This window comes from Lepisma saccharinum, chromosome 15 (assembly GCF_977018435.1).
Source record: "Lepisma saccharinum chromosome 15, izLepSacc3.1, whole genome shotgun sequence".
Taxonomy (NCBI): domain Eukaryota; kingdom Metazoa; phylum Arthropoda; class Insecta; order Zygentoma; family Lepismatidae; genus Lepisma; species Lepisma saccharinum.
In genome coordinates, this window is record NC_139243.1 from 18850384 (window position 1) to 18872665 (window position 22282).

Genomic DNA, 22282 nt, shown 5'->3' on the forward strand with positions numbered 1-22282 from the left:
AACGAATACTCATTTTACATCTTTACGTTGTAATAATCAGAGACAAGGGTCCGTTGTAAGAAAAACACTGAGGCTGAAACACGCCCACTCTAATAAAGGCGATTTATTATTATTAGAAATATCCAAAACCCATTTGCCAAGACAATACTACATTATGTAAAAATAATTTATTTCAGACTGTCAAAACAATGATGTTCATAGTAATTATTTTTGCATTTTATATCAAATATCGATACATTTGTAGCAATCTTAAGTTATACGTGCGATATTCGCGTGAACACCAACACTCCTGAATTCATAAGAAATAAGTGGTTGTTAATATTGAAACCAAAATAAACTGCTGCTATCAAATTTGCATGTTATTTCCATTTTATGTGCTATAAAAGCACCGAATCTTATTTCAATATGCGTTTTATTTTTCAGGAAGAGCCAGAAGCAGCCTCACTAGTGTACCATCGGCTTTTGTCCCTTCCTCTTTACCAGGAACTTCAGGAGGTAAAGTTAGTTGTTTCATCTTTACTATCAGTAATTCTAAAAATATACACTACGTAGCCAAAAGTCACCGGACACCCAAGTGAACGAGCCGGTAGTGTCATGGTCTGCGGCTGTTTTTCCTGGTTTGAGCTCGGGCCATTAGTTTTGGTCAATGGCATCATGAACTATGGTGAGAGGACATTTTAGACAACAGCATGCTGCCCACACAGTGGCAACAGTGTAGAAAGGGCCCTTTTCTCTATCAGCACGATAATGTCCCTGTCCATAAAGCAGGGTCCATTGCATCGTGGTTTGAGGACAGGTGGATGTGCTTAGCTGGCCCGCTCAAAGCCCCGACTGAAACCCCATAGAACATCTTTGGGATGAACTGGAGCGTCGGTTGCGTGCCAGATCCACTCGGATGAAAACTACCGATGAACTATTCACGAGGCTATAGGACCAATGATAAAAATCAACAAAAAAAAAAAACACCAGCAATATACTAGAACTTAGTGGAAAGCCTGCCCGAAGAGTAAATGCTGTAATAATAGCGAAGGGAGGCCCGATATCTTCTTAGTTACCTGGCTGGTGTCTTTGGAATAAACAGCACTGGCTGTCCGGTGACTTTTGGCTATGTAGTGTACTGTGCAAGAAAAAATATGTTGGGCATACACTTAAAACTCAGCAGTGGAAGTAACCGATGAAACTCTGGAGACAACTATAGTCGCATTTAGCCACATGTGAAAGAAAAGCGACATAAATGAACCTAAATCAATGCATCTGGAGACAATTGTGCCTATACATGCAAAGTGTCTCCGTATTCATGTGACGCATGAGTGCACACATGAAGGATAGAAAATAACGAAAGATAAGTCTTAGTACAACACAAACCACCTAAGATGTTTGTCGCTTTCTGGACATACTTAATAAAACATTGCAATTTGAAGGAAAATTAAGCACAGCTATTCAGTGTGAAATGGGCTCCGTAAGGGCACAGACAAATGTATTATAAGCAGACGTGGAACTCAGTCAGCAAACAGTCTGCGCTTTATACTCTCTGCAAGAAGTTCTAGTATCGACCGCTGACAGGCGCTACTCTCACTTTTTGCTCAGGCTGGACATTCCGCACAGGTCAACGAATGAATCACCCTCCTCATACCAGGAGCCCCAGGGGTCATGGAATAGGTACAACGGGGAAACAGCTATATACGTTTATATGTGGTAAGGGTAACATGGTAATTTTGTAAGTAAATATCTATAAGAAAATATACCATAGAAAATCTGCCGGTATATAAATAGCATTTTCTCATGGTGAAGAGTGGATTTGTTACCAACTGCGTTCCTTCTTATTGTTAGTATTCGGAATCAATTTTATTTTTATACCCTCTCCTTGTCCGGAGAAGAAGGCTAATTGAGAATTGCAAGACATGTTTTGTTATGTACAATGATGTATTCTTACTGATTGTAAATACGCATGCATTAATATTTACTGATAAATAACCATTCCTAACATTCCCCAGCAGTATGCTCGTAATACACCCCACTGGTCGGGGCAAAATGGATTGGTTGATGAAAAACAGTTTTGCACTATTACGTATTACGTATTGTGCGAAGATTGTTCTTCCGATGCAACTTTTTCTTGTGACCATAAATCTCCGAGTTATTAGCAATTTAGTTAAGACGCTCAAAATTCCCGGACTTCCCCTATTCATTGTTGTATAACACTATTTGAAGTGACTTCTATGATTGATTGATTTGCTTTATTTTACTTCGCTTTTTGTGCCACTTTTGGCTAATTTGTGAAGATGGGGATGAGTGATAATGTGATGATATTGATCAATGGACCTCGCAAACATTCATGCCCAGGCCGGGATTCGAACCCGGGACCTCTGGTGTCGTAGCGCGATGTGCTAACCACTCCGCCACGAGGGTCGGCTTCTATTAAGTAGATTGCAATGCTAAAAATATGTATGAAAACGTGAAAAAAATGTCCCTCCCCCCCGCCCTATCGTGGAATTTTATTCTACTCTAAGACGATTTAAAAATGATTGATATAAGTTGTGATATAAATGTAGTGTTTTCACAAAATGTTTAGTCCTTTTTTAGAGGAAATTATATATTGTACTATTATTTCAGAGAGGCGCCCTCTTTCCAGTGCTCAACTACGCAACATGATAAGTCCCTTTGTACCAAGAAGCTTTGCAATTGGAGGTAAATCCATCTTTTATTATTCTCAGTTTTTGTGTAAGGCTGTATATGGAATAGATGTTTAGTATTCACAAAATATTTGTTTCAGCAGCAATAGACTATGCAAAAGATTCATGGACGTGTGTAAGAGGTAATATCAATGAGAACTTTTGGTAGTAGCTTTTTTATTCAACGTTTCACATTGCCGACTAGCTGTTTATCGCCTCTTTTTTGGGTGTCCCACAAATTTAAAGGAAGTGTCAAATTTGTTAATTTTCTAACTTGTGAAACATATGCATAATTAAATTGCATTTTTTTTTGCAAGTTATACAGGACATATCTTCGGACAAATATATACTACCAGTATATCAGCCCAAATTTTATTCCACTAAGTAGCACCTTTTTCATGTCCGCAAAATCGCTATACCCACTTCCATCTGCATCACCAAATTGTGTGCCACTGGAGAACTGTCAAAGATTTGGTTGTGCCAGATCTTAAAAAAAAAACAAAAAAAACAGATGAAACAACAGGTAAATACAGAAAGTAACACAATAAAGAATACATGATCTATATTCATTTCCTAATATTATTGGGAGAATTAGATCAAGAAGACTACATTAGACAGGCCATGTAGTGTGCATGGGAGAGGATAGAATACTTCACAGGGTTCTTTTTTGGAAGAGACCTGTGGGAGACCAAAGTGAAGACTTTAAGGAAATTGGTCAAGCGTAGGGAGAGATGGAAACTTTCTGTTGCTGTGGCAATGAACCTTCAGGTTTAGGAATGCCAGAGTTAGCTAGTTAGAGTATATAAAACACAAGACATGGAGGCATGCATATTTCGTTTTTGACGAAAACACGAAATGTGAAATAACATCCTGTAATGTTCATTTTTCATGTTCCTGAAAGGTGTGAGGTGGATTTTCCTACCCTGTTTTGTAACAAAATGATGCGAAATGAACTGCAGAAGGCGAAATAGGCTCAAACACGAAATTTCGAGTTTATTTACCAAAGTGACACTTTCTGAAGATTGAATTATCCTACGAGTTATGCATTTCACGGAAAATCGATAAATTGTGCTGTAAATATTCGAGACATGAATGCTCTTTCTAACGCCCCCCCCCCCTGACGTTAGAAAGGGAGCGGCATCTGCGGCGTAGGGATGTGACGACCTCATTGCCCAGTGGCTTGTTCACAGCAGGCGCACGCGTTTAGAAGGAACATGAGTTCGGCCAATAATACCCAGCCAGTGCTACTGCGCTGTTGCCAAACTAACTGCTAGCGCAAGGGAAGGACAGAAGATTCTTGATGTGTCCATTATTTTGATAATGCATGCACAGTATATATGAGTACAGTGAAATAATATAGTGGATATTTCTACACATGCTTATAATATCATATCACTGTAGCATATGCGCGAAACCCATACCTGAAAGAAGCTTGAAGGTATTTATTCATCACCGCTCTCGTCGTCTTCCTCGGTCTCCGTGTCACTGATTTCACTCATTTCCGAGTCACTCTCCTGGAGGTTAATGATTATATTTTGCACCCTTGGTGCCTGTACTACTGGTGCTAGGTTTTGAGAGTGACATTATTTAAAATAAAAAGAACACACGGAACACACACTATTGCACGAAAGGGCTGTATTTAATCTTTTCACAAACTGTTCTTTGTGGCGCACGAGTGAACGATAAGCGAATAATTTTACACCGGCCTTGGTACGAAAACGCTGAACTCAAACTGACCCAGACTTTCAATGTTCGAGAACGCCCAGAACAATGAAGGGTCATTGTTTATATCGAGGCGAATTTAACACCCACAGTTTTCCCTAGACACAACAACTCAGCTGCGTCAACACGGTGGCAACGAAAAAAACAGGCGGAAGGAAATGAAAGGTGATGTTTCCGTTGTTTCTTCAAGGAACGATAACTCCGGCTGTCGGCGACGGAAATTCATGGGACTTGGACAGTCAGGTTCAAAATGTCTTTCCCCATCTTATGATGAACCTTAAAGTGGCGAGTTTTATGAAAACTTCTTGCGCGCAAGAAAATTACAGAACACGGCTTTTAACTTCCGCGCCGCAGTCTCCTAACTGTACAACGCTGCACTCCTGCCATTGGCTGATCGCCACGCACGCCCTCTGCGTGGCCCCGCCCGATATCGCTTCTAAAAGCGTGCGTCGTATAGTCAACCAACAGAGTGAAATGGTCAACATTTTGCTTCTTTGGGATTTACATAGCTCTCCTTCCATGGCTCTATGAGCGTCCCAGAATTGGCAGAAGAGGCGTACGGTTGGTGGACTACTATGTGATCCTCCCAGCTAGATCCGAGGCATCCGCTGACCAATGACAGGTGCGGTCCTCCAATCATATTGGTGGTTAGGCGTAGAGCTGACAACTCTGCACTGTAAAAAGACATGCCAAGAAACAGGAAGGTAAAATATTCCGGAAGTAAAATAGTCTCCCATTCGGATCTCCGGGCGGGGATTACTTTGGGAGGTCCCTGGACTAAGGATAAGATCTACATTAGAAATAAGGATATTAAATTAGGCACCTGGAATGCTCTGAGCCTTTACCGGCCTGGGGCATTTCAGTTAATAAGATAGTTAAGTATAAATTAGATGTAATAGTTGTCCAGGAAGTTAGGTGGCCAGGAGAAGGGAATTGTAAAACTAAAAATTATACTTTTATGTATGTTGGTACTGAAAATCATAATTTTGGAACAGGCTTTTTCATAAATAATAGAATTATCTCGGCTCTTAAAACAGTAGAATTTATTAATGATAGGATATCATATGCAGTTTTATAGGGTAGGTGGGGTAAAATTATTTTGATAAACATACATGCACCAACGAAAGATAAAGATGATAATACTAAAGATGATTTTTATGCAGAGTTAGAACAGGTCTTTGATAAATTTTCTCAGTATGATATGAAAATTCTGTTAGGTGACTGTAATGCACAGATTGGTCAAGAAGATACATTCAAACCCACGATTGGTAAAGAAAGTCTTCATGAATTAAGTAATGATAATGGTATAAGATTGATTACTTTTGCAACCTCAAAGAATTTAATTGTGAAAAGTACCACTTTTAAACATAAAGATATCCATAAATATACCTGGTCTTCTCCAGATGGTAAAACTCATAATCACATAGATCATATTCTCATTGATAAGAGAAGGCATACTAGTATAATTGACGTTCGTTCACATAGAGGTGCTGACTGTGCCAGTGACCATTATTTAGTAATTGCTAAATTAAGAGAAAGACTCGCAGTGATAAATCATTAGCAATAAAATCTAAAAGTTCTAAAATTTAAAACAGAAAAATTTGCTGATGAAAGAATTAAGAAAGATTACCAAATTAAACTGTCAAATAGATTCGATGTTTTGCAGGATTTAAATGATGATGAAAATATGAATGAAGCAGATGTAAATAAGAATTGGGAGCACATACGTAATGCAATAGAATCAGCAGCTAAAGAAAGTATAGGATACCATAAACCAAGAAAAAGTAATCCATGGTTTGATAACGAATGTCATAATCTAATAGAAATAAGATATCAGGCTAGACTTAGATGGTTAAATAACTTTGATGATACAAATCTAAGCAATTATAATAGAATAAAGCGAGAAGTTAACCGCACGTTTAGAAGTAAAAAAAGAGATTACTTGAAAAGTAAAATTAACGAAATTGAAACAAACAGCAAAAATAAAAATATCAGAGATTTATATAAAGATGTAAATGAATTTAGAAAGGGGTGGCAACCTAAAGTAAACTTCATAAAGGATAAAAAAGGTGATTTTTTGCCCGATCCAAGTGATATTTAAAAAATGGAAGAGCTACTTTAATGACCTGTTAAATGTTCATGTAGGAGATAAATCAGAAGTAAATGAAGTACACACAGCCGAATCTTTAGTTCCAGAACCTAACTTGACCGAAGTTAAAGATGCTATTAAAAGGCTAAGGAATAACAAAGCATCTGGCATTGATTTAATACCAGATGAGTTAATTAAATATGGTGGAAATTCGTTAAAATGTCAAATTTATAAATTAATTTGTTTAATATGGAATAGAGAAGAAATCCCTCAACGGTAGAAAGAATCCATAATTGTTCCTGTGTTTTAAAAAGGTGATAAAATGAGCTGCAATAATTACCGTGGAATTTCTATACTCTCAACAACATATAAAATATTATCTAAAATTCTTTTAACAAGACTAACCCCATATGCTAATGAAGTTATAGGTGATTATCAATGTGGATTTAAACGTAACAGATCAACTACAGATCAAATTTTTCACATCAGACAGACACTTGAGAAAAAGTGGGAATATAATCAAAGTGTCCATCAGCTATTCATTGATTTAGAAAAAAACATATGATTCAGTCAAAAGAGATAAATTATGTAATATATTAGTTGAGTTTGGAATACCTAAAGAAGCTTGTTAATATGATAAAAGTATGCACCAGTGAAACAGAAAGTAAAATTCGTGTGGGTATTAATGTGTCTGATAAATTTACAATTCATGATGGGTTAAAACAAGGAGATGAATTATCTCCATTGCTCTTTAATTTTGCCTTAGAATATGCTGTTAGGAAGGTAAAAGAAACTAACGAAGGACTAAAATTAAATGGTGTGACTCAGTTGTTAGCATATATAGATGATGCAGACTTATTAGGGCATGAAATAAATACAATTTAGAATAATGCTAAAATATTTTTCAAAGCAGCTAAAGAGATAGGTTTGGAAGTTAGCAAAGAGAAAACTAAATATATGCTTACAGGCAGAAACCAAGTGTTAGGTAATAATCAAAATCTAATTACTGATAACAACTCTTTTGAACCAATTTCCAAATTCAAGTACTTAGGAGTAATACTAACAAATGAAAATGATATTAAAGAGAAAATAAAAAGCAGACAAAATTCAGGAAATGCATGTTACATTTCTCTTCATAAACTTTTGTCTTCTCGTATAATATCTAAGAAACTAAAAGTTAAAATATACAAAACAGTAATTTTGCCTGTATTATTATATGGATGCGAAACTTGGCCCCTTACATTGAAAGAAGAACATAAATTGAGAATATTTGAAAATAAGTTCCTTAGGAAAATATTTGGACCTAAAAGGGATGAGGAGACAGGTGATTGGAGAAGGTTACATATTTTAGAACTACATAATTTGTATTTATGTCCAGATATTATTAGAATGATTAAATGAAGGTGGGCAGGCCATGTGGCACGAATGGGAGAGGAAAGAAGAGTTTACAGGATTCTTGATGGGAGACCTGATGGTAAGAGACCTGTAGGAAGGCCAAGAAGAGGATGGAGGGATAACGTTGAGATGGACCTAAAGGAAATCGGTAGGGATGGAACAGAGTATATAGATCTTGCTCAGGATAGGGACAGATGGAAGGCCTGTATTGCTGCAGCCATGATCCTTCGGGTTTAAGAAGACTAGAGAGTTAGTTAGATCTAAAAACAAGACATCCAGACAAGGATGGTTCTTTCTATATTCATCGTTGTGACGGGGTGAGTCATTGGTTGTGCCACGGCCTACACTTGGCACTGCCACCCCGCGCCCCACCCCCTACAGCAGAGGTTTTACAGGAGATGATTCTAACTAACTATGGATCCTCGAATTGTGTCACAATAATTAATTCTATATATGCACGTGTGTGTTTGAGTTGCTGTTTTAAGTTCACTTTATGCACAGTAAGGCTAATCGGGACTGGACCTACAGTTTAAAGTGGGATCCGAACCACTTGTGCCTCCACCGGGTATCGAACCCGGGACCCCTAGATTACAAGGCAATAACGCTACCACTGCGCCATGGGGGAGGCCCGTGCGTGTGTGTGTGTGTTATTATGTGCATTTGGGGAAAATATGACATTTAATTTATATTGTTAATAATTCTATACTATCAATTTCAATGGTGTAATATTTTTTTTTATTCTTTGTTGTCTTAGATTTCATGTTAATAAGCGAAAAAGCTAGTATACATTCGCAAGTGAACCTCATAAAAATTGCAACCTCTGAGGCTAGTATATACTCTATCCCAGCTAACTGTAGAGCAGACAAAAGAAACCAAGTCTCTGCGCAAGTAGTAACGCGAGACGGCTCCACCAATCAACACGTGAGACGAACGGAATTACGTGGAGTGGGGTAAAGCGACTGCCTTCCCAGCAGCGTGTACTGCTTCGTTCTGGCCACTCGATTTCTCTCGCTTCTCTGACGCTATGCGGGCCTTGCTACACAGTTAGCTGGTACAGGGTATAGTAAACTTGTAATAGAATTCTAAATATAAAAATAAAGCATTTTCAAGTTTTGAACGTACCTAGAATTCCTACGCCATTACATTTATTAAGTATTTTGTGCCTTCGATGACCGAGCGTGTTCATTGGCCGATTTTGCATCAGAAAGTTCCCGGATTGAGTCCTAGTCTGGTCGCTGGAGGTTTCTTTGTGAGAGCCCTTGCAGCAAATTCAAATACTCATCATCATTTATTTTGATCGTTGCGATGAAGGCGATGTAAAATGAGAAAACATGTTCGCCTTTTCATCACTTTAGTCTCATGTCAAATACATGAACAATTGTCAATTGAAAGAATTAGTCACGTGATAATAACTATTTTTTTATGACAACGCGCAACGTCATTTTATAATTCCACCATTATGCCCGAGAATTTTCAACTTTCCAAGAAACATTTAAAAACTTTGTGCCAGGGCTCGAAATTGACATTTCCACGAAACGGGACTCTTTACTTTGGTTGATATGGTGCTGTCTTTTTTTGACTGACTACTGCAGTGACGAAATTAACTACTAGTGAAATTACGTGCTGTATAATACAAATATAATGACCCGACAAATAATAATAACTAAGAGATGAAAATAAAGAAACGAAAACCACAAGACAGAAAAATATGAAGGCAGAATAGATGCCATCATACTCAGCTAAGCACCCCTACCCCCGCGCCAACAACTCATCTCCGCGTAGAGGGAAAGCTTACATGAATGCTGTAATATGTACTTACTGTTAAGGAGTATTAACAGTTTGGTTCACACTGAAAAATAAAAATATATAAAAGAATAAACGAACCGGAACGATCCCTTTCCATTCCTGACGAGACGGAACGGGAAGGTTCCAGGAAGGAACCGGTCCATGTCGAGATCTGATTTGCAGTAGCGGTTCGTGCCTAAAATAACAGGTGAAGAAGTACATTTATAGGCAATGAAAAACAAATAATAAGTGTCAGTGGGCCCCCCACAATTTAAAACGTCTTTTTTGTCGTCATCCGTCCATCTGGAAATTACACACTAAGTCATTGTACAAACCACAGCTCAACACAGGAACACAACACACGATAGGAAACGCGAAACACACACGCGGAACAAGATCTCGCAAGAACGCAAGCAACGATTTTGCCACAACCACTGGATGCAATGTTTTCTGTCGACGTGAGAACTGCTGCACCTAGATGGCGACACCCGTTCAATTCCAACGCTAGGTGACGTCACCGTTGCCACAACAACCGGCTAAAGTCTTCCGCAACCTGGCGGCGTCTGCTCTTGTGCCGCGTCCGAATCGGCAGGAGATGTCACCTAGAGCACCGTTCCATCCGGGGACTCAGCCAACCTCCGTTGTCCGAATTCGCTGCAGACGTGGAGTCGGAGGGGAGAGCAGAGAGGAGCGCCAGATGCACGCTTGAACTCGCTGTGACGCTGCGCTTGGCAGCCATATTCTAACTTTCACTTTGTACAGACAACATTTACTGAATAGAAGCTAGAAAACTCAGTTATACTTTAACAATTTATCGATAATACTGAATGTAGAAAAATTGTAAATGATGAAATAGCGTGTTGCATTTTTAATATGAGTAGTAAATAGGTGGAAATCATTGTCATGTTTGTTTGGCGTCTGCCTTCTGCTTCCGAGCGATGCGCCTGCGCCCCAGGGCGCGGTGGGTGAAGTTCGGGCTGACACCTGGCGGGAAAAGTGACAACCGCACTACAAGGAGACATGTAGATTCGGACGACTTGGACGTGACTTCGACGGCACGCGAGAGCAACGGGAGAGAACGGGACGGAGCGCTTGCCAATCCGGACACGGCCTTGGTTTGTTTATGCTACGACGAACTCTTTACGTGCGTAGCGCCGAGCGGCGTATTATTAGACTATTATCGTGTGCGTTCTGCTGGGAAATAGTTTAATTTAACAAGCAAATTAAAAATGTCAATATTAATTTGAAAGTTAGGTGAAAACATCTGCACTTGTTGCACTTGGCCGCCACTGTTTGTTCGTACATACCTCCAGGCCTTCGTACGCACTCTTTGTTTACAATGTAACGTGCACATGAAACGTCATGAATGGTAGGTCATCGACCACCATACAAAAAGCATTAAGAGTCGAAAATATGTGTTAAAAAGGCGGAAACTGACTCATTGTTTGTGTGTGTGTATGGAGAAAGTGTAAATACACACACCTGTATTGTAATGGTAAGGGGCGACCACAGTTTTATTTCCAGGAAGGGCAAGCATTTTCCCCTCATAATACTTCAAAACATTTTCATCTGTACCAGTCTTACTTGTAATTATTGTTCCTTTATAATAATAACGCACAAAACTGTGCCTGAAATGAATTTATGTGTGTAATTTTCGGCTGACATTAATTTTCCGGAGGGATTGGGCCTTACCCACCCCACCCATGGAGAGAAAGGTGCGCGAAGACTTCGGACCGAAGGTTCTCTTATTGTGATCGCTCTGTAGCACTAAATAAAGAGCTTTCAGGCTTATGTTTATTAGAAAACGTTGCTTGTTTTCACATCAACCAATAGCATCAAACGTTTGTGGAGTAGTTTTAGAACAACCTGTATGTAAGTTTTATGTTTTAAACATGATGAATATTACACTGCTAAATTGCAAAGAATAATGTGTCCTAGGGTTGGTTAAAGCTTATTTGGACTTGTACGAAATGTTACAGAATCAGTAATAAAAATTTACCATTTAATTTAAACTGCATAATTATCTTAAATATTTTATATGTTTTTGAAATATTAATGTTTTTAAAAGCATGGAACACGACAGAAGTTTCCTAATTCCACCCACTATATTTTGTAGCAAGTAGAACATAGTGAGTGATATGTAGATAACTAACGCATTGATTTACCTTGGACGAATAAATAAAAGTGGATTTATTCTCTGCTTAACCGCAGAGGGGTTGCAGCAAGAAGGAAAATGGGAAATCAGTAAGAATCAAGCGTCAGAAAATAATTGAAATGTTGAAATACTTCATGAATACTTGTTCGACTTGAAAAAACATTCATTTATCTCATGCTGTAGTACAAATATAGGAAATTCAAAATTTTGCAATATTTTGTGGAATCTCTGTACTTATAACATTACATATATTTAACTTCATTTTTTTCAGGGAGGGGCTCAAGTTTTGCCCGTATACAATCGCCTGGCGCATCTGCAACTTCCGCTCCAGCAGGAAACGGAGGAGGTAAAATTATCTTTATTTATTTGTTTACCGCTTTGAGCGAGACTACACGAAACATCCAACTAGACACGCCCCTGTATTTATTAAATTCGTATTTTCATCAAGGAAGTCCCGTGTTCAATCTCCTGCAAAAGTCTGCTTGTGCAGAACTTCCCAAAACGAATCAACTCGATAGAATTCAAAATTATATTCCTCGAATTGGTTGGAGTTAAAGACGAAGATTTTTTCTAATGATAACACTATGCCTAAGAGAATGGAATTTTTGTTTTTACGCAGGAGTATTTTAGACTTTGATAACGCTGTCGCCTTGGTGATCAAAGGGTCCCGGGTTCAATCCCCCGTGGAGGCACAAAAGCGGTTTGAATCCCACTTTAAACTGAAGATCCAGTCTCGATTGGCCTATGCAAATCTCCGTGGCGGAGTTGTTAGCACAGTGCGCTACGACGCCATGGTTTCCGGGTTCGAATACTATCCTGGGTATGGATGCTACTTGTAAGTGTCCCTTCATCAATTTCATCACTCATCATCTTTCATCATTAGCCAAAAGTGGCAGAAGGTCGAAGTAAAATAAATAAAATAAAATTGATTGGCCTATCTGTGCATAAATTGGACTTAAACTTCGAATTTGAAACTAGATTAGAGACTCAAGCAAGAAGCCAGAAGTTTCCCTTTCAGACAATATATTGCTTGTAGTTCCATCTAGCGGATTCTCTCCTACGTAACTGCACAGGTTACGTATAGGATGTGCTGCCACCAGTGGCAGAATCGCTAATTGCAAGCAGTTGCACGCCTTGCACATAACAACTTCCCCATTTGCTTTCTATCCTGGGCTTCTTCATCAAAAGCAGTGTGCAAGCTCTAGATTCTGATTGGTCAAGTCCATATCAACTTTCAGACAGATATAAAATCGGATTATATCCTGGAAAAGGAATGCGCCCAATAGCGTCTAATAATAATTGTCACCCTAGTATACTCTGCGATTGGCGATTTGATTCTAATTTCTAAACTATGACGCCAGGACTCATTAGTGAGTATCCCGTCATGAATTTCATCATATTATCACTCATCCTCATCTTCGCGATTAGCCAAATGTGGCAGAAAAGCGAAGTAAAATAAACCAAATCAATCATTCCATCAATTAGTCTAATTTTTAAAAAAGTAGATAGTGTGACCAATTATTTTAAGTTTACGGACGATTAAAATAGAAATCCCCTGGCTCTAAAATTTTCTGAGGTATTTCCTAACACCTAGACAAATTAAATGAGATTAATTTCGCCGCATATGCAACGTCAACACCTTTAAATTATTGAATGGCGATAGTCAGGTCAGTGGCGTGTTTAGGAGTGCGTTATTAGGTTTGATGCTCGCAGAAATGTTCTCGAAACGGACAAAATTGGTCATCGGTACTTTGTGACTATCTATTCACATAATATAATAAGTTGAGGTGCAAATGCAATGGAGACACAACACAAATTTATACTTTTAAAGTGATTCTAGAAAAAAATATAATCCTCCAAAATGAAATCTAAAATACTCCACTGGATCAGGGGACAGGTGCCGTGCCAATATGCGGTTTGCTATTTACAAGGAAAGAGCGATTTTCGTGCACAAAATGAACGAAGTTTCATTTTTAAATCCATACGATGCAGACTGACCACAATTGAATGGCTTATTGCAGAAAGGGATCTGAGTCACATTTTTGAGGTATTGAGGGTTGCAAAATTAACTATTCATTATGCTGAAAATGTGAGCCAACAACGGCACATTTCTTTCTTACACTATGAATATTATACGATTTTTCTTGTTTTTTTCTCAGAATTGTGCAAAAGTGACTCGGGTCCCTTTCTGCAATAAGCCATTCAATTATAGTCTGGATAAAAACAAAGGCAAATCTGAAACGTTTATATGGAAATTAATGCTCCTATAGTCAAGAGTAATTGACACCTAAGCAACAAAGGTGTGGTGTGGAGACCGAGACGAGACTTGGCACAGTTTCTCCTCGCGAACGAGATCTCGTGCTCGTATCGAGTATCGAAATAATCAGTATAAGTCGAAGAGTGTAGAGCTATTTTGATTCAGGTTTAATAACGTCTCTGAGAGCACGAGAATCTCTTGACTGTAAATCTGGGTTGAGTTTCCTTTCGAAATCGCAGGTACCTGTATCGGTCGAGTCGAGACCGATACTTACGGCACCGTTTAAGAAACGAGACAAGACTGCGCGAGATTCTAGTCTTGTTCGTGGCTTTAATAAAGTAGTCTATAAGGTACATGGAAATTTTCACTTGCATCAGAATTGTTTAAGGCATACGAAGAGGGTTTTAATGTGCAAACTTTATGTTTTTGCTTTGCACAATGTCATGAAGCGGGGGTTAGGACCCCGCGCATTCTATCGATCTCACCATGATGGAGGTAATGTGATCAGCACCATGCTCCAGCCGCCTTTAACCCTCCAGAGTCGGTCCCAGGTACTCATTTATTTGAGACTGGGTGAGCCCCAGAGCCGCTTTATGCGGGGACAAAGTCCTGAAAAATTTCGACCCCGGGAATCTAACCAGGCACTCCCGCGTTACAGTCAGACGCCATAGTGTTCGGTACCCGGTGGAGGCACAATGTACAGTGGTTCGGATCCCACTTTAAACTGTACGTTCAGTCCCGATTAGCCTATATGTGCATAAATTGAACTTAAAACATAAATTCAGACGCCCTAGCGACTCAACCACCGTGGTTTCCCAGGAGTGTATGTATACTGGGATATTTTTTTAACCTGAATCATTTGAATATCTTGAAAAAAATCATCCTACAAAAAAAGGTTCCAAATAAAAAGTTAATAGTTTGGAGGGGGAAGTTTAGTGGTGCAACAAAAGAACACCCCCTCCCCCTCTTGTAGGGGGGCGGGGGGCAACTTTGAAATTTCAAATAGAAACCCCTATTTTTTATTACAGATTCGGATTTTACAGACAAAAATACATAAGTTTTGTCTGAAACATTTTTTTCGATTCGTGATAGATGGCGCAATAATCGACAATTTTCATTTCTTGAATGTTTACACTTTAAAACCAATGTATTTCATTTCGCAATTCATTTAAATTCAAAAAATAAAACGTTCTCGTGCATGGACTTTGTACTAATTCTTGACAAATCTTTTGAGATTTCATTAAGCTGGTAATTCGCCTATTTACAACATTTAAAAGTTAGATTCGATATTTGTTTAATTTTTTTTATTATTGTGTCAAAGATGCTTAACAAAGCTACAACAGAAAAATAAAATAAAAAAATAAAACAATGTCAAGAAACAGTTCCTTTTTAGACTTTTCCTGTTAAATCATTGTTTGTTTTTCATTGTTTTTTAGATCACAAGAATGCTCCGAGCGATTAATTTGACTAAGCTGTTGATACTTTTTAATATCAATGGATGTATTAACTGTAGAAGAGAAAATTGAAATGGTTCTCGTGTATGGAGCATCTGGCAGGAATCTCCGTCAAGCTGTCGTTGTTTATGCTCAGCGTGTTTCAGACAGGGTGCGTTCTTTCGCTTCGTTTCAACGTACAGTCAATCAATTTACTACTGAAGGAAGTGTTAAACCTAAACAAAGGACCCGTCGAAGAACAGTTACTGGAGAAGAAAATGAAATTAATGTGTTAGCTGCTGTGGCCCATGATCCTCATGTCAGCTCGCGAGAAGTAGCTCGAAATTCCGGATTGTCCCAGAGCAGTGTTTTGAAGATTTTACAGCGTCATAAATATCATCCATATCATGTGTCATTGCATCAAGAACTTCATGGCGATGATTTTTAAAATCGAGTGACGTTTTGTCAGTGGGCACGTGAACAAATACAAATAAACCCAAATTTATTTCGTCTGGTATTGTTCTGTGATGAGTCATCTTTTACAAACCACGGAACGGTCAATCGGCATAATATGCATTACTGGAGTGTCGAAAATCCACACTGGCTACGCCAAGTTGAGCATCAGCGTCCATGGACTTTAAACGTGTGGTGTGGAATTATTGATGACAAACTCATCGGTCCCTACTTCATTGATGGAGATTTGAATGGTCAACAGTACCGCGACATTCTTTAAAATGAACTGCCAATATTACTTGAAGATCTTAACCTGGAACTGAGACAGAACATGTGGTTTCAGCAGGATGGATGTCCAGCGCACTATTCGAGAGCAGCACGTGAAGTACTCGACCGTGACTTCAATGGCCGATGGATCGGCAGAGCTGGTACTGTAAATTGGCCTGCCAGATCACTAGATCTTACTTCACCTGATTTCTTTTTGTGGGGCTACGTAAAAGATAAAGTGTATCGAGAATTGCCAACTACTCGTGAAAATATGATAGAGCGAATCCAAAACGCTTGTTCCATAATTGAACCAGAGGTACTTTTGAGTTGTGTACATTCATCCGAAGCGCGGATCAATAAATGTATTGAAGTTGAACGTCACCATTTTGAACACTTAATGTAATTGAGAAGTGAATGTAGTTTACTAGCCATCGAGATATCTAGAGCTAAGAATTGTCGAGTAATTTTGTATTTTCAAAATAAATTAATTTTTTTACAACAATTTCAAGTCCTGGAACAAAAATGTTTTATTTTTTGAATTTAATTGAATTGCGAAATGAAATACATTGGTTTTAAAGTGTAATCATTCAAGAAATGAAAATTCGTTGATTATAGCGCCATCTATCACGAATCGGAAAAAATGTTTCAGACAAAACTTATGTATTCTTTTCCGTAAAATCCGGATCTGTAATAAAAAATAGGGGTTTCTATTTGAAATTTTAAAGTTGCCCCCGCCCCACCTACAGGAGGGGAGGGGGTGTTCTTTTGTTCACCACTAAACTTCCCCCTCCAAACTATCAACTTTTTATTTGGAACATTTTTTTGTAGGGTGATTCTTTTTCAAGATATTCAAATGTTTCAGGTTAAAAAAATCACCCAGTATATGTGTGTAAATATATACAGGGTGTCATTTTAATGGCGCCCACGGGCCACGGAAACGTATAGAGGACATCAAAACAAACAACTTTTTTCAGTAACATTTTTCTCGTTGGAGCGTCGTTTCGGCGCTACAGTCGTTCAAAAAAGCCTGTTTTGCCGCCTGAATGCTGGCAACCACACACAACATTTGATTGCATTTGTGACGTCATATCCCGTCGTGAAGCGATGCGTTACAGGGTTGCCAGGAAACAACATATTCTGTGAAAAATGACATAGCTACAGTCAGCCACATTATGTACCGTAAAACAAAACGACAAAACACGTTATGTAACCTAACAGGAAGTAAACAAACGATACGAAAAATGGTAGAAAGAAAATAGAATTGAAGTGGAAGTGGTCATATCGAATTTTGTATCAGCTTGCATGTCAAATATTTGCAAATCTAGTTACCAAGTTGGCATCTACAATTTAGTCTATCCACTTCGTCCTTCTGATACTAGTTGTCTGTGACACACTGAACAGATGACAAAATAGAAATGAAAGAACTCAAAATTCCAAAAATAAGCAACACATAATATAATGTATATTCAGGGCATTATGAGGCAAGTGACAAAAATGGATGAAAATACAGGGATATAAATAGCAGTAATACAAGCTCTCCGACGACTGTGTTTATCTACGCACCGGATACACATGTAGTAGTTTGCAACTCTGAACAGGGCAGTATATTCGCTACTGATTCATCATTAGATTGTTACTGTGGTTGTACGTGTTTTAGCCGTAATGTAACAACGTAAACCTCAGATACTTCCGTTATCAGCACAAAGTACCACAAGGCATCTGGACACAAACCTGTAGATATCAACCTTGCAACGAGATTTGCAAATATAATTGACATGTAGCTGGGCGTAAACAGCCACATGTAAGTTGTAAGTACAATAAAAGTTATTGTTGTTGATATTTGACATGTAGGCTGAGACAAAATCCGATATTGACTCTTCATTTTGAATACGTTTTTACCATTTCTCATATCGTTGGTTCACTTCCCCCTTCCCCTGTGATGATTGCTGATCTTCTGGCTGGTAGGCTATCATGTTCGGTTTACTAGACGAGTTTCTCGCTTCGTTTTACAGCTAATAATGTGGTTGGTAGTTTGTCATTTTTCACAAAATTTGTGTCTTCCTTGCAACCCTACCGTACGCTGTTTCGTCGCAGGAAATAATGTCACAGATACGATCAAATGTTGTGTTGGGTTGCCAGCATCCAGGCGGCAAAACGGTCTTTTTTGAACGGCTGTAGCGTCGAATTGACGCACCAACGTGAAAAATGTTACTGAGAAAAGTTGTTTGTTTTGATGTCCTCTACACGAATCTGTGGTCCGTGGGCGCCATTAAAATGACATCCTGTATAATACTTTATAACTATTTTTTGGGGACGAGAACGATACATTTATTGTGACGGAGGTCACTCCCTGCTTCGATTTAACCAGTTTTTCATACATGCCCATCGTCGCAATTGACCCAAGTAGTACGAAAGCGACGTAAAATAACCGAAATAGGAGAAGACAGGCATTTATGACTCGATACGAGACAAGAGAACAAGTCCCTTCGTTTCGGTGGTTGGTTTTCGACTCAGGATCTGATCATGGAGGTTACTTGTTCGAGTCGTGACCAGGCATGGGTGTTCATTCCTTTGCGATTGTCCCTTCATTAGTAATATTTAATCATCACTAAATCTCATAGTCACGATTAGCAGAAAATCGAAGCAAAATATAAATACGAAACCGAGAACGAGAGGGTATTTTGATCACAACATGAGACGAGAATGTGCCAAATTTAATCTCGTCTCAGTTCAGAGATTTACCCAGCATTTTCAATCGAAAAAAGGGGTAAATAAGGTCGTTTTTAGATGGGTGTAAAGGTCAATTTTGTGCCAAAATGACCATATATTAGATGTCTGAAAATTTTTAAGGGGTGAATCAGCGTGGATAAATCACTTGCCGTACCATCCTTAACAACAGAAGAAAGGGATTCAATTTGCTATTTACCGAATGCTATCGACCGCGTTATTCATAACTACACAGGGTGTTTACAAAGTTTCTGGTTCTTACTAATGCATATTTTCCTACGCAGGTGCCGCTCCCGATGACGACGTTGACGGCAACGTATGGCAGGCCGCAAAGGATGGAGACTTTACAGTTCTGGCCGTCCACATGATGAAGGGACTGGATTTGAACAAGGCGGATGAGCAGGGCATGACCCTTCTCCACCACGCCGCCCTTGGTGGTCACGAGAAGTTCGTGGAGATGCTCATCTTGGGCGGTGCAAACGTGAACGTGGCCGGAGGATCGCAGAGCAGGACGCCACTGCATCTGGCAGCAGAGAACCTATGGATGAAGGTGGTCGATCTCTTGATCAGGGCCGGGGCAAGGTGCGACATGGAGGACACCAACGGCTCGACGCCCCTGCAGCTGGTGGAGAGGTACCTCAAGGTGGAAGATGCAAGCAAGACGCGAAGGAAGAGAAGAATTTGCAGTCGCCGTGAACCGATCGCCAAGATCCTCAACAACAAAGGTAAGTATTTCTGCAAGATGTGCGTCGGAGCCGGTTGCCACAATTACAATGTCCACCGTAGTTCCTCTGTCACCACTCCCGTTCTTGGAATGATCTGCTACTGCACCAAGCTTGGAAGATGGGAGTGTATCGTCCACGGTGGATTTGAGCGACCCGCAAGAGGTTCGGTGTGGCTCTCCAACGTCCAGAGACCGTGCGGTGTACCAATTAACACCTTGGAAGCACCAAAAGCACATGGTAACACCTCCAGCACCAACTTCGGAAAACAGCTGAAGAGGGGTTCGGTTTGGCTGCACCAGCTGCGTCCAGATGCGGACATCACCAACTTCCTCACCGAGACGGTGGTGCGACGCCCCATTAAGAAGCTTAAGCCATGGACGCCTTCTGATCTACAATCGTACTACACCGAGGCGTCTGAGAATAATGAAGCACACGCCAGATCTGTCCACAATGACCGAGACACTGTAACCGACGAGGCCGGGTTGTTGCCAACAGAAGCAGCAGCAGAATGCGACTCGTACACCCTGGAGGCCAGTGAAGAATCCGACAACCTGCAAAGTGATGACGATTCTCAAGATTCTGACACCCCCGTGGAAATATTGGAACAGTGAGGAGGACATCAACACAGAAGAATTCTAGATCCACCCCAAAGGACAAAAAATAGCAACCAATCAAAAATAAGAATTTGGCAAACGCGAATTCGAACTATCACACATGCATTCGAACGTAAGAGCGCGAGAATCCTAAACGTGATAGAAGTATATATTCTCCTATACATATTGTTCAGTAAGTTTACCTGCTCTGAATATATGCTCAGAGTTAATTCGTAAAGTAGTTCCTTCGCATTACTAAAAATTCTTATAGTATGCAGGGCAGTTTTATAGACAAATTAAAAGATAATAGCTCATGCAAAAAAGAAAGTATATTGAAAAATTCAAAAATTTTACTTTTAATGCATATCATATTTGCTGCAGTTTTTATGTTTGATTCATAAGATTTTATAACTAACAGTTATTGATAAAAAGACAAATACTGGACAAGAACAAGGGTTTTGAAACAAAAGGTAAATAAAATTGGAACTTATCTGGCTAAGTTGCAACTCATTTTATAATATAAAGTGATTCTTATGTTTTGCATGCTTCAAACATAAAAAATCTTCATTAGATATTATTTAATTAGTTATTTGAAACTGTTTAATTTCTTTATGTTGTCCCTCGTGGCATGTCAGCTTTAATTCTCCTCTCAAGAAGAATTGAAAACAAAACGAGTTGGGATTAAAAGGCAAGTTTTAGTGATTATTTTTAGCATGAGGTAGTAAATATTTTATATGCATTACCTACTTTAAGACATGAATACTTGAAGTTATGTTTGAATCTATGATAATTCTGGTTAATAATAACCATTTCTCATTTTATACGTACATTGGTTTGAGTTCTCTTGCATTTCTATGTCTTAAATATTCTAAGTTTACAAATGCCATTTGTAAACATCTTTTGAAAAGAGTACAAAATACCATATGCATGTGTCATTTTTTCGTGTTAGATTTATCTGTATTTTGTATAATTTTGTACTTTTCGAAATAAAATATGCATCATATTTCATATATTCTTAAGTTAATTTTACAAATTTACCTAATTAGATCTTATCATACCATTCTGTTACAATATACGAGCATTTTTGAGTGTCTTACAGTATTCACACTTTCAATGAAATTTGTAAGGGAGTGCGGGATCCCGAAAAGTCGGAACCGGAAATGACTTCTCGATTTGTCGGGATCCTGAGAATTTTAAAAAGTCGTTAATTCTCGACTTTTTCTGCATTGTAAATGTCTGGAACTTATCGGAAATTGTTAGTTTTTGTACCAGAAATGCAAAAACAATCACTTGAGGTGAAAATGACCTGTAGAATTCGAGATTTTCAGAGCTTCGGAAATTTCGAACATTCCCCCACCCGAAAATTTTCCCACTTTGTCGGGAAATTGCGAATTTTTCCCGTCCCGAATGTTGGGATTTAAAAAAATTCCCGTCCCGATCCAAATAATTGTGACTCGCACACCCTTAGAAATTTGTAAGAATCTATAAAAATAAAGATAACAACAAGTATAAGTACTCAATATTCAAGAAAAGCCATGTTAATTTAATCAAAAGGCTCTTAAGCATGAGAGCAAAAGTTGTTGCAAAATTACAATTTTTTAGTTTCAAAGTGGTCAACGGATTAATATTGATAACTTTGCGATTCATTAACATTAATCATAACTATGGAACAATATTAATCTTAGAACAGTATGCAATGCTGTTTTCATTGATTAGAATTACATTCGATTCACATAAATTTCCATTAAATATCGTAAAGTCAACACAGGCATTAATTAATCTTCAACAATTAACGAAATATATAAATGTATTAATATAACAATGGTTTGATTTGATGATTTAGGTTTGTTTTTATGTTCACTTTATGCACAGAAAGGCTAATCGAGGCTGGACTAACAGTTTAAAATGGGACCCAAAGCACAATGTAGCTCCACCAGGTATTGGCCTAATTACAATAAACACATAAATATATATTATGTATCAATTACACGATACAATTCATGCCTTTTACA

General features: G+C 38.7%; 1 protein-coding gene across 2 annotated transcripts in view; it reads left to right on the plus strand.

The window, feature by feature from the left end:
• Positions 1 to 21271, plus strand: part of LOC145999410 (uncharacterized) — a 42409-nt gene extending 21138 nt beyond the window's left edge. For both annotated transcript variants that reach the window (XM_083136364.1, XM_083136365.1), the window contains 4 exons: positions 424 to 495; positions 2611 to 2685; positions 12087 to 12161; positions 19237 to 21271. In XM_083136364.1, the coding sequence (XP_082992490.1) occupies positions 424 to 495; positions 2611 to 2685; positions 12087 to 12161; positions 19237 to 20288 (1274 nt within the window). In that variant the 3' untranslated portion in view covers positions 20289 to 21271. The remainder of the gene's footprint in view (positions 1 to 423; positions 496 to 2610; positions 2686 to 12086; positions 12162 to 19236) is intronic.
• The last annotated feature ends 1011 nt before the right edge of the window (positions 21272 to 22282 follow it).